Here is a 13244-nt window from a genome sequence, read left to right on the forward strand (position 1 = left end):
AGATGATCCTCGATTGTTTTTGGAAAAATGTCTATTTAGAGGGCTCTTGAAGGGACTGGGTGTTCATTTTACGTCTTGTTTCTTCCTTGTAGTCTGTGTTTGGGGGCAATCTAGCTGGCCGTTGTGAATCGAATTAAACTGTGGTCTGTCCAGCAATAGTCAGTGCCTGTCATGGGTCATGTGAGAAGCACATCATGGTAGTCTCTGGCACGTATAATTACATAGTCTAAGTGGTGTCAATGCTTCCATGATGTCTTAAACTTGTTTTTCTAATGGAAGGGTGTGTTGATGATGAGAAGGTTTTGTTCTGCACATTTGGTGAGAAGTAGAATGCTATTCGGGTTGCGGTTTCCAACCCCACCTTTTCTAATTGTCACTGGCTACAGGTTGAAATCTTGTCCAACTCTTGCATTAAAAGCACATAGGAGGATGGTTTTGTTTTCCTTAGATATCTCTGATAGGATGGTGTCCAGCTATCAGTAAAAATTTTCCTTGATGTCTTCATCAGCATCTAGTGTTGGTGCATACAGGGGTGACTGAAGCTAAACGCAGGGCAAACATTTGCGGGTGCTGCCGAATCCACTAAGGGCGCAATTGAGGATCCTGGAAGGGAAAGGGGAGGAGCTGCCTGAATGACTGGCAGCCCCTGGCTGTCCATCATTCAGGCGGCTCTTCCCTCTTCCCTTCCCAGCTGAGCCCTCTGCAAGGCTATTCAATGCACTGTGGAAGAAGCAGCAGCCTTCTTCCTCTCGCCTGCCCCCCCCCCCCCCCCCGGCTTCCCTCTCCTCCTCTTCTTCCTGCAAGATGCCCCTAAGGAAGCAGCAGGCGGGTAGGAGGGAGGACGGGAGGGAGACTACTTCCTTCTTCACCAACTCCTTCTTGCCTTCTTTCCTTCATTGCAGGAAGGAAGTAAAGAAAGAGGCAGAGATACTTTTTATTTTTGAATTCTCCCTTTCCTCTGCATCCTGCTCCCTTCTTCTTCTTCCAACTCCTTTCTTTCCTCCCTCCTCTTCTCCCCCATTGAGAGGTGCTTCGATTATGCTTTTGTTGCATGAAGGCAGAAGCTGGCCCCAGGCCACAGCCCCTTTCCCATTGCTCCTTGCCTTCCCTTCCTCGCTGCCTCTTGCCTTCTTGCTTTGCCTTGATGGCTCCCTTCCTGCCTTCCTTCTTTCTCAGAAGCCCAGTGCTTCCAAGACCTCTTTTGCCAGCTCTGCCTCCTCCTCGGAGCAGCAGTCCACCCTCCAGTGTAACATCCAAGATGGTGAGAGACAGATAGGGCACCCTGGAGCACGTGCAAAGTGCCTCCACTCCTCCCTTGCCCTGATCAGTGACCAACAAGTGCATCAAAACAGCAGCGCTTCAGAAGTGTTTTTCAGTGCCCAAAATATATATCTTTAATATTGAGTCTGGATGGCCATCTGTCAGGGGTGTTTTGATTGTGCTTTTGCTGCATGAAGGCAGAAGGGGGGTTTGAACTAGATAGCCCAAAGGGTCTCTTCCAACTCTATTATTATTATCATTAATGTTGAGGCTGGATGGCCAGCTGTCAGGGGGGCTTTGATTGTGCTTTTGCTACATGAAGGCAGAAGGGGGGTTTGAACTAGATAGCCCAAAGGGTCTCTTCCGACTCTATTATTATTATCATTAATATTGAGGCTGGATGGCCAGCTGTCAGGGGGGCTTTGATTGTGCTTTTGCTACATGAAGGCAGAAGGGGGTTGGACTAGATAGCTCAAGGGCTTTGGTGCTCCAGAGGGTTTGGGCATCAGTTCCCAGCTGGAAACTAGAAAGGTCCAGTGTGGGAGAAAACTTATCTGAGGCAAGTGTGAATGGTCCAATAGGCCAGCTTAATTAGCATTGAATGGCCTTAGAGCTTCAAAGTCTGGTTTCTTCCAGCCTGGGAGAATCACAGAGGGAATCACACAGAGAAGATACTGAAATCCATAAGCATGTGGACAATTTCAACAGGGGCACAAAATGCCAGACACAGAGGAATACGAAGCACCTCTCTTCCTTCTTTTTCCTCCTTGGCATTGTTTTGTGTGGCTTTTAAATATATACATATTAAGTGCAATAGAAAAGCACATTTTGATTCCATACACAAAATTATTTAATTATTAGGATCATGTCTTGGGTCCCAAGATACGGTATATAGAAGGATATAGTGTGTGTATAGTATATTATTATTTTATTGTATGACACAGCAAACAAGATAGATATGCTGGATTTCGTTTCACAAAATCACAAGTGGAACACTTCCCAAGTGTCTAGGACTGTGTGATGTATTTTCGGATGATGCGTGCAGATCCCAGTGGGGTGGCCTTTTGCAATTGACAGATCGCCAATTGCTCTATCTTTGTTATATTGCTCTTTGATCTGCAAATAGTGTAACCAGGAAATAATAGTAAACTTTTGTTTGATCTCCTTGTGATATTTCAGGGTTGTTGTACCCTTTATTAATAAATCCTTGTACGTTGACCACTTGGACCAGCCTAATAATCTTCTTTGATTGGCCTCCATAGTGGATAGCCATAATGGGGTCTTTGAATAGAAGCATTTTTTATATTTTTGCCATGTCCTGAACAGCGAGCATCAAATGAAATGGTTCCCAAATTTTTTCTCTTTTCTCTCTCTCTCTCGTACCAAAGGCTGTGTCATGTGATAGATGGTGTGAGGCTCCGTCGCTCAACTAGGGCAGAAGCATCCTAGGATGCTAAAAATTCCTTGTGTGATGAGATCATTAATTTCATAGTAAGCAAATATTTATGCCTAACATTTGTCATATTCAGTAATAGCTTTCAAATTATGTATTGTGAGTCTAAAAATGGATAGGAAGGATGCTGATAGGAAGGATGTGGGGTGGATAGCCAAATTGGGATAAAATGTGGGGAATTGTTAAAGCATGCCTTGTATCCCCCCCCTTTCCCCAGAAGATCAGGATTCTACTTTCTTTTAAAAAAACTAATCACACAGTTCCTAGTTGTGTGAATGTGATCAGATCTGAGTTGGTCCTCTGTTAAGTATAATTAATGACACTGAGTTAGAAGACCCTATGGTCTTGTGGTGACCAGCATGAGAAATGAGCTGCTGAGAAATGAGTGCTACATTCTGACATCAGAGATCAGCTCTCTTGGGTTCAGTAATCCAGGGCTTCCTGCCCAGATGAACTTCATAAACCAACAGGATCATTTTTCACAACTGTGTGTGTATGTGTGTGTGTGTGGGGGGGGGGGATTCTGGCTGTAGGCCAAAGTTTATATAAGAGGCATGTATTAGATACTAGGAATTTGTTTCTAAACAAATTGGAGCACAGCAGAACAGTCATCCATCTTACTTAATCAGACACCACAGGCCTTCTTCATTATTTTTTCCTATTTAATTTTATCTTGTGTGAATGAGATTGAGGAAACCAATGTGCTCAGACAAAACCATTACAGAGTAATGGGATTTGCTTAACTAAGTTTGTACAACAAACAAACAAAAATAAGTGATTGGATAGAATTCCACCGTAGACAGAAATGGAAAACCCTGTATTTTGTATTGCCATTTTCTATTTGGGACCAGTGGTGATATGTTTTAAAATCTAATTTGCTCTTACTAGTCAGTATCAACTAGGTTGTGCTATATAGCTGAAGGGGAGCTGCATGAAACACAACAATTCTCTTTAAAAAAAGAAAAAAGAAATTAATAAACAATGTGGAGAAAGGTTATGACATAAGCTATATAATCAGTCCAACATACATAACTTTTACCAAAGCCCATACTCAGTGACTGTGCACAAATAACTCGGTGTTCTCTTTGGTTGGTTAGATTTTGAACTCTTTTTCACTTAAAACAACTGAAAAACCCAGGAGACTCACATAAGGGTTTTAAAAGATTATCAAAGTAAAATCAAGTGCAGAAGAAAAATGACACAGTAACCTTATAATCCACTAGAATTATTTGGGTAGCATTGCACTTAGTTTTCCTTAGTGGTTTTGCCAGGCAGTTGCTCCCATGGAGAGACAAGAACACAGGGCTGCAAAGCAGCTGGGAGTCACTCAGTACAAGATATCCTCTGTTGTTGGTTGTTGCTTGATTTTGGCTATTTTCAAAAAAGTTTCCCTCCTAAATGATCTAAAGCAAATATATACCATAATGAACAGCGACTCAGATCTGGGAAAAACAGTAGTGAAGGCTTAGAAGGAACCTGAGTGCTGTCATACCCACAAGAATATAGTAATACAGTATACCAGTTTTGCAAATAACATTGACCTATCATTGGGCTGGAAATCATGGAACCTTCCAGATGTTGAACAATGTCTCCCATCATTCTCACTACTGGCTAATCTGCTAGGGCTTGCCAGTAATCGCAGTTCAGTAATATCTGGAAGGGAGATAGCTAGGAAGTAAAAAGAAAGTGCAGCCCCACTTAGAAATATAGAAAAAATGTGATAAAGAAACACGTTCGTGGGAGCATGAGACATGTAGTATATTCTTGTTCCACAAGAAACATAGATTTTTACTCTGTAGGACATATATGAAAGATGGATGAGATTTTAGAGATTTTGAATAAAAATCAAATGTAATTAACTTGCTAAGCAATTATGCTGTTTAAGGAATGATCGACTTCAAACCAACAGAAAACAAGAACAGATTTATCCACTGACCAAAATATCGATACAAGAAAAGTTAGAGGGTTTCAGCTCTTCTCTGATGAAAGGCAAAATTGGAGGGGTTTTCCCTTTGAGATAAGCTGCTAAATTTAGACTGTATATAAGAAAAAGAGCCTCTGCCTAGAAAGTTTTTGTCATGGATGGCTACAGCCAACATTATATAGCCAGACCTTTTAAGTAAAAATCCATATGCAACTCATGCATGCTTAGGCATGAATTACATAGACTTCTGCCAGAGTCAGGTCTGCTGAAATACAGTTACACTTCTTTGATTACTTTAATAATCTTCGCCGGGAACTGGACAGGGGGAGTGTGTCCCTGCTGGTTCTGCTGGACCTCTCAGCGGCCTTCGATACCGTTGATCATGATATCCTTCTGGGACGCCTCATGAGAATGGGACTTGGAGGCACTGTTTTGCAGTGGCCCCACTCATTCCTGGAGGGTCGGTCCCAGATGGTGTCATTGGGGAACGCCTGCTCGGCCCCACAACCATTGATTTGTGGGGTCCCGCAGGGCTCTGTGTTGTCTCCCATGTTGTTTAACATCTACATGAAGCCGCTGGGAGAGATCATCAGGAGTTTCGGGGTCCGGTGTCATCTGTACGCAGCTGATGTCCAGCTCTGTCACTCCTTCCCACCTGTCACTAAGGAGGCTGTTCAGGTCCTTAACCGGTGCTTGGCTGCTGTGTCGGACTGGATGAGGGCCAACAAATTGATACTGAATCCAGACAAGACAGAGGTCCTCCTGGTCAGTCGGAAGGCCGAACAAGGTATAGGGTTACAGCCTGTGCTGGATAGGGTCACACTCCCCCTGAAGACACAGGTTCGCAGTCTGGGGGTGATCCTAGACTCATCGTTGAGCCTGGAGCCCCAGGTCTCAGTGGTGGCTAGGGGAGCCTTCGCATAGTTAAAACTTGTGCGCCAGCTGCGACCGTACCTTGGGAAGCCAGACTTGGCCACGGTGGTCCATGCTCTCGTTACATCCCGTTTAGACTACTGCAACACACTCTACGTGGGGCTGCCTTTGAAGACTGTTCGGAAGCTTCAATTAGTCCAACGGGAGGCTGCCAGGTTAATAACTGGAGCGGTGTACAGGGAGCATACCACTCCTCTGTTACGCCAGCTCCACTGGCTGCCGATTAGCTACCGAGCACAATTCAAGGTGCTGGCTTTAGCCTATAACACTTTAAACGGTTCCGGCCCAGCTTATCTGTCCGAACGTGTCTCCCGCTACGACCCACCTCAAAGCTTAAGATCATCAGATGAGGCCCTGCTCGCGGTCCCATCAGCCTCACAGGTGCGGCTGGCAGGGACGAGCGACAGGGCCTTTTCAGTAGTGGTTCCCCGCCTGTGGAACGCCCTCCCCAGTGAAGTCAGTCAGGCTCCCTCACTCCTATCCTTCCGTAGGAAGATTAAAACTTGGTTATGGGGCCAGGCTTTCAAATAACAATTAGCAGCATTAATTACTATTATGTACGCTGGAACTCAATTGACAGACCCAGTCTTTTAAACTTGAACATGCCTATCTGTATTTTATAATGTGTTTTATGAATGTCTGATTTAAGTTAATTTTTAACTGATTTATAGTGTATTGTATAATTTTTATGTATGCGTTTTATTGTAAGCCGCCCTGAGTCCCCTGTTGGGTGAGAAGGGCAGGATATAAATATTGTAATAAATAAATAAATTAATTAATTAATATTCCCAGTTCCCACAATAGTTGGGTATTATTGCACTGATATTATCCATATGCTCATAGCTAATATTTCTGTTTTCAATTAAAGGTTGAGATGAATAAATGTGGTTATTAATGTGATTATAGTTGTTTGTCTTCAACTTGTTTTGACTCATGGGGGCCCATGGTGATCCTTTCATGGAGTTTTCCTGGCAAGATTTCTTCAGAAAAGGCTTTCCATGCTTTTTCTTTTCTTTTAGGCTGGGAGAGTGTCACTTGTCCACAGTCGCCCCATGAGTTTCTATGGCCTAGTGGGAATTCAAACCTTGGTCTCCCAGTGCCCTGGTCCAACACTCAAAGTGCCCTACCAGTCTGGATTTCATATAATCTAGCATGTGTGTATAAATCAAATAAAAAACACAGAGATATGGGGAACTAAGCTCCAGAAACAAACACAAAATACACGAGTGGTATTAGTTGTCTTGCAATTCAGTCGTTCCTGTTACAAGTTGCTTCAGTAAAATGGTGAATTGAAATAGCAATCTGTTGAAATGTTTTAAGAATGAAAAAGGGTTTTACAGCTATTGGATGAAAATAATATTGATTGTTGTTAAGAAATACCCTTCAATGTAGAGGTTTTAACTCCTTTGATAACCTGATAAGTGCTATGGATCTCTCCTTGTAAAAATGCATTCTATGTATACACTCTCAATTTTATGCAGCTTACTTTATTGAATTCCCCACGTAGATTAGTTTGCAAGAAGCAAATTCCAATGAACATTTTAGAAGATGACATGCTTATCTTAAAATTTACAACAGGAAAAAGAAATACAATAACAGAAAGTAAAACAGATTTTGTTTTTCATGATTTATAGATCCCCTGAAGCAGATCCATAGATTCTTTGGGGTTAAGGTTTTGATTCTCTGATTAGAAAATATTGTAATATTATGAACAATTGTCTCAACTTCTCAAGAACTGGCCTTATAATTTGTATGAATAAGATAATACATATTATCTGTTTGCCTAATGATGTGAGCAGTTGTGCAAAGTGCCAGTATGTTATACTATTCAGAGAGTTGAACTAGAATTGGCAAGATCCATTGGATACTCACCTTCACAGATTGGAGACAAAATAGAGTAGGAATAAGAGTTTCTTCTGTCATTGTGTTCTACTTCAGTCAGCTTCATTGTACAGAATAAAAGGTCCCAAATGGCTAGTCACTTTCTAGGGGTGTGATTGGTTGATTTTTGTCCCCTCTCCTATTTTGAGGGGCTGAGTTAAAGCTTGGAGGTCCAGAAGGTTTCAGAAACAGCCTAGGCAGGAGGCATCATGTCCTTGGATGACATGTGCCCACCTTTGCTCTTTTCCCACCTCTGCTCCACAAAAAATACTAGAGGAAGATACAGCCTGTAGATTAGGTGAGATGCCTTAATAGTAATTGTCTTTTTAAACTGTTTCCAATTCAGGACCACATCGCTTCTATGGATGCTGAATTCCCAGTTTCCCATGCCTGTTGCCTGTGATGGATGTGAGGTAGGAAATGATGATTGGACAAAGGAGCTCATTTGCCTGTTGAATCCCAGCCACATTTTGCAAAGTCTGTGTGATCCTCTTCCTCTTCTCTTCCCCCTTTCACCTGGAATATGAGCCACTTGACAATATTACTTTGGTAGAGGATTGCAGTTCCCAAACTCCCACAGATAACATTGACACTGACTATACAGATGGGAGCAGAAGCAGAGGATCCATCTGCACTGTAGGATTAATGCAGTTTGACAGTACCTTGACTGCCATGACTCAATGCTGGTGATTTGTAGTTAAACAAGGTCTTCAGTCTTCTCTGCCAAAGAGTGCTAGTGCCTCACCAAACTACATATCTCAGGATTCCTTTACCAAGAGCCACACCAGTTGAAGCCAATCTAAAATGTAGATTCATCCCTGAGTGAGATTCATTGTTTTTACAAGAGTTTTGAGAACAAAAACATTGTTAGAAACACTAATGCACAGTTCACTCTTCTTTATAGCCTATAGCTTGTGAGACACCCCAAACTGTATATGTTTGAAACCACTCTAAAGCATATGCTAATAGTAAAATCATATCTGTATATAACTTCTTGAGTGCTGTGGCATAGCATATAAATTTGAGCCATTGTAAGATCTGTAAGATCACCTTGTTTTTTTTTCTTCTAACCATAAATAGCAAAACTGTAAAATGAACAGAACACTTCAGTTTCATTCTGTGTAGCTCTTTTTAAAATATACACCAGTGGTTTGTCAAGTTGCCAAACATTATTAGAAGACATCAGTACAACATTACTAGTGCTTAAACCATGTTAAAATTGCCTTGGTTTAGACTTATAATGTATACATTTGCTTTTCTTTCACTTTGAAATACTTATAAATATCTTTATCACAGTTTAAAGCATTTGAGAAATCAGCTTTTAGTATTTTAGACATATTCACGAAATACTAAAAATAGTGTTAAATGCTATTTTTGGCCACTTTATGTTGAATAGAATTCTAAGACAAATAATGAAAGTTGTAATGGCATTAAAAGAGATAAAGGAGGAAACTAAATAAACATACTTGATTGATTTTGTATTTAAAAACAGACAGTTTAATGTGCTTTTGTGTTTATCACATCTGCATGCATTTATGGCATTTTAGTATCCAGTGTGGATCTGTCTACATGCAAATCAGACAGCTGGTTTACAGAATGAGCCATTTAAAGAAGCCTCCATGTACTGCATGTGCCAAAATGAGTGGCAGGTTTGATGATAGGACCGAACAGACTTGGACTTTCAAATTTAGATAGGATTTCAACCCATGTTAGGCCAGTGTGATGCACCACATTGTAGTGAGAAAGCATATTTGCTTTCATGACACATTTGGTTGTGTTGCATCCAGCACTTCATTTTGCTGAATCCTATGGGTCTTTCTCTTGGCCATTTAATTAAGTTTAGTTAAGCTGTGGATGAGCTGGTGTTGCAAAAACAATGGCATGTTCGCTCTTACTGAGATGGAACGAAAAAACTAAAATCTTCTAATAAAGTGAAGATAGATTTAGCACTGTAAAAGGAGAGTTAATTAAATAACATAAGTTACAATAGATTCATTGGGCACTTTCTCACAATAATGATAGCAATTGCTCATCAGCTTATGCCCCCAGTTTCCTTTTTAGATGAAAAATGTTAATTTGAAGCCAGTTTTTCATGTTTTCCCCATAAATTTCTTTTTAAAAAGCAAAAAAAACCTTTTCCTAGAGCACTATGTCTCTGTGGGGATGGAAATTTAACTGAATTAGAGGCCTATATAAAGTAGAGTCTCACTTATCCAACATTCGCTTATCTAATGTTCTGGATTATCCAACACATTTTTGTAGTCAATGTTTTCAATACATCGTGATATTTTGGTGCTAAATTCTTAAATACAGTAATTACTACATAGCATTACTGCTTATTGAACTACTTTTTCTATCAAATTTGTTGTACAACATGATGTTTTGGTGCTTAATTTGTAAAATCATAACCTAATTTAACATTTAATAGGCTTCTACTTAATCTCTCCTTATTATCCAACATATTCGCTTATCCAACATTCTGCTGGCCCGTTTATGTTGGATAAGTGAGACTCTACTGTACCACCAAAAGAACCAGGTATTTTCTGATCATAGAAAGTGAGCAGGATCAACCCTGTTTTTTTGTGTGTCAGGAGTGACTTGGGAAACTACAAGTCACTTCTGGTGTGAGAGAATTGGCCGTCTTCAAGGATGTTGCCCATGGGGTGCCCAGGTGGTTTTTAAAAATGTTTTTACCATCCTTGTGGAAGGCTTTTCTCATGTCTCTGCATGGGGAGTTGGAGCTGACAGAGGGAGCTCAACGATACTCTCCCCGGATTCGAACCGGCAAACTTCAGGTCAGCAACCCAACCTTCAAGTCAGCAGTCCTGTCAACACAAGGGTTTAACCCATTGCACCACCGGGGGCTTCTCTTTTCCTTTAACCCGGGTAAATCCTTGGATAGGAGTTTGCAACAAATACCAGGAGTTGTCTTTCAGAGGAAGGCAGTGGCAAAACCACCGTGTCTTCCTTGCCTAAGAAAACCCTATGCAATTCTAGGAGTAGCATAAGTCCACAGGCAACTTGGAGGCACACACATACACAGGTTAAGATTTTACTTCTCAGTAGTTATTTCTCCTACATTATATTGCCTCTGCCACTTTTGACCAGATTTTTCATTCTAATTCAAAGGACTGTGCTGTGTTGATGATTTGGTTGACATGTCTGGAACTGTTTTGAAATTAGGAAGGTGATTACATTAACCACAGAAGAATTTCTTAAATCGCTATGCATTTTTCTCATTTCTGTGCACAAGGCATAGGAGGTGTGAGGAGCGGGGGCAGAAAAGACAACATTTAGGACTGGAGGTAATCAATTACCCATCTGAGGGGGTTTATTAGCCCCCTGCCTTTGGGGTGTTCTTCAGCAGCACCTTGCCCTCATGTTCCAAATTTTACAAAGTGCTCCAGCCAGGTGGGTGTCTACAATGCACTTTGCATTTTGTGGAACTGAGTTCACTGTGTGATGTGGATTACATGTGGGGTTCACTACATATTAAGGGGCGTAACTCAGACTTTCCCACAACGTTGCTTAATGCACTTTAATGCCCTTGATTCATGCTGCAATATGCTTTGACAGGATGTGTTTTATAGCCACCACAGCTTCAAGTTGTTTTGAAACTGCATTAAATGATCAGTGTAAATGTTCTCGCTTCCAACACATTTCTGTTTTCCCCTGGAACTACTTTTGTTTTCATACATTCTTACAGCTTGTGCCTTCTGTTTCACTTTATGGTGTGATGCTCCCAGGTGTTTGATTTTTAATAATAGTAGTAGTAGTAGTAGTAGTAGTAATGATAATAATAATAATTTATTTGTATCCCACTTTTCTCTCTAAATGGGACCCAAAGCGGTTCACAACAATACAAATCATCATATGTATATATAACAATAATCTCTAAAACCAGATTTACAATGAGAAATAAATAAACACATTTAAAAACATTTATCAAAAACAATTATTGCCGAAACTCAACAAAACAGATGGTGAACTTCGCACAACTCACTAAGAGTTAGCCTTCCTGTCATTCCAACTAAGTTTCTTCATTAAAAACTTGTGCAAATAGGAAGGTCTTTAGCTGCTTTTTGAAAGATAATAGGGAGGGGGCTGTTTTAACATCCTTGGGAAGAGAGTTCCAAAGGGTTGGGGCAGCCACTAAGAAGGCCCTCTCTCTCATCGCCACCAACTGCCTTTTTTCCAATTTGCAATATTCCTTTCAGTAAGCTATAAATAAAATATTTGGTTGCAAACCATACATTCCTTGTCCAATATGGGAAATTTATTTCTGCTTCCTGCTGTTTTGAATACAGGAATAGCTCATCTTACTCTCATCAATATATCTGAATTGCAATTGAAAATTAGGTAAAACATCAGCAGAAAAAAACATGTTCCATGTTTACAGAGGTTTACAGAGATGTACAGAGGCCCCTTAGCGTCTGGCAAGACTTGATTTCAGACATTCATATGAATACCCAAATCTGTGAATGCTCAAGCCGCTTTGTTTACAGTGGTATATTAAATGGTGAAGGATTCAAATGAGTGCCAAAGCGAGCTCGAGGAACTGTGAAATGGTGGGAGGCTACAGCAGGACATGCCTAAACATCAGCCTAGTACTCAGTGCACACAAAAATCAAAATATGCTTAGAAATGTATTCCTTTGAATATTTCCAAGCCATAGTTGAATTTGTGGAATCTATAAAAACAGAGGGCCAACTGTAATCCTTTAGACTCCAGAGAACAGGATCAAAATCCAAAATGACCGTGACAGATTAGAGAGCTGGGCCAAAACTAACCATATGAATTTCAACAATGATAAATGTGTAGTACTACACTTAGGGAATTTAAGTGAAATGCACAGAAATAGGATGGGTTACTCCTTGCTTGAAAACAGTGAAAGGGATCCAGGATTCTTAGACCACATACTGAACTTGATTCAACAGTGTGATATGGCAGCTAAAAAGCCAATGTGATTTTAAGCTGCATCAATAGAAATATAGTGTTAAGACTGAGGGAAGTTATAGTTCCCCTTTATTCTGCTTGACAAGCTGGAAGGTGTCCAGAGAAGGGTAACCAAAATGATCAAAGGTCTGGGAACCATGCCCTTTGAGGAGCTGCTTAGGGAGCTGAGTATGTTTAGCCAGCAGAAGAGAAGGTTGATAGGAGACAGGTTAGCCATGCAAAAATATTTGAAAGGATGTCACATTAAGGAGGGGGCAAGCTTGTTTTCTGCTGCTCTGGAGATTGGGGCTGAATGGATCAATGGATTCAAATTGCAGAAAAACAATTCTACCCAAATATTAGGAAGGACTTCCTGACAGTAAGAGCTGTTTGGCATTGGAACACTCTGCCTTGGAGTGTGGTGGAGTCTCCTTCTCTGGAGGTTTTTAAGCAGAGGCTGAATGGCCATCTGCCGGGGGTACTTTGATTCTGTGTTCCTGCATGGCCAAGAGGGTTGGACTGGAAGGTCCTTGTGGTTCTATGATCTGCAGGCTTTCCACATATAATCCCTCATTGAAGCCCACCTTTTTCTGTAAAGTTTTTGTCATTCCCTGAATTGCTGATGCTGATAGCCTTTGTAACCAAGCTTAAATATGTGTTATGGAAATCAATGTTGCATTCAGTGTTGAAGTATTTTAGTCACTGATAGTGCAGTATGAATAAAGGAATGAATAAATTAACATGTACATATATAAAAAGAGCATTAGATTTGGGGGGGGGCATAGTGTAGAAAAAATATTTATTAAGCTCAGGGAGGTTTGGCTCCCTTCTAGTCAAAAAATTCTGATTGCTTTTTCC

The 13244-nt window shown here is 40.8% G+C and overlaps 1 protein-coding gene across 3 annotated transcripts in view; it reads left to right on the forward strand.

Moving 5' to 3' along the window:
• htr4 (5-hydroxytryptamine receptor 4) overlaps positions 1-13244 on the forward strand; it is a 245588-nt gene that overhangs the window by 77970 nt on the left and 154374 nt on the right. Inside the window, exon 2 of one of the 3 annotated variants that reach the window (XM_008104653.3) lies at positions 7798-7864. The exons of the other annotated variants lie outside the window; for them this stretch is intronic. Within the exon in view, the coding sequence (XP_008102860.2) occupies positions 7854-7864 (11 nt within the window). The 5' untranslated portion in view covers positions 7798-7853. The remainder of the gene's footprint in view (positions 1-7797; positions 7865-13244) is intronic. 3 annotated transcript variants of the gene reach the window in all.

This window comes from Anolis carolinensis, chromosome 2 (genome assembly GCF_035594765.1).
Source record: "Anolis carolinensis isolate JA03-04 chromosome 2, rAnoCar3.1.pri, whole genome shotgun sequence".
NCBI lineage: Eukaryota > Metazoa > Chordata > Lepidosauria > Squamata > Dactyloidae > Anolis > Anolis carolinensis.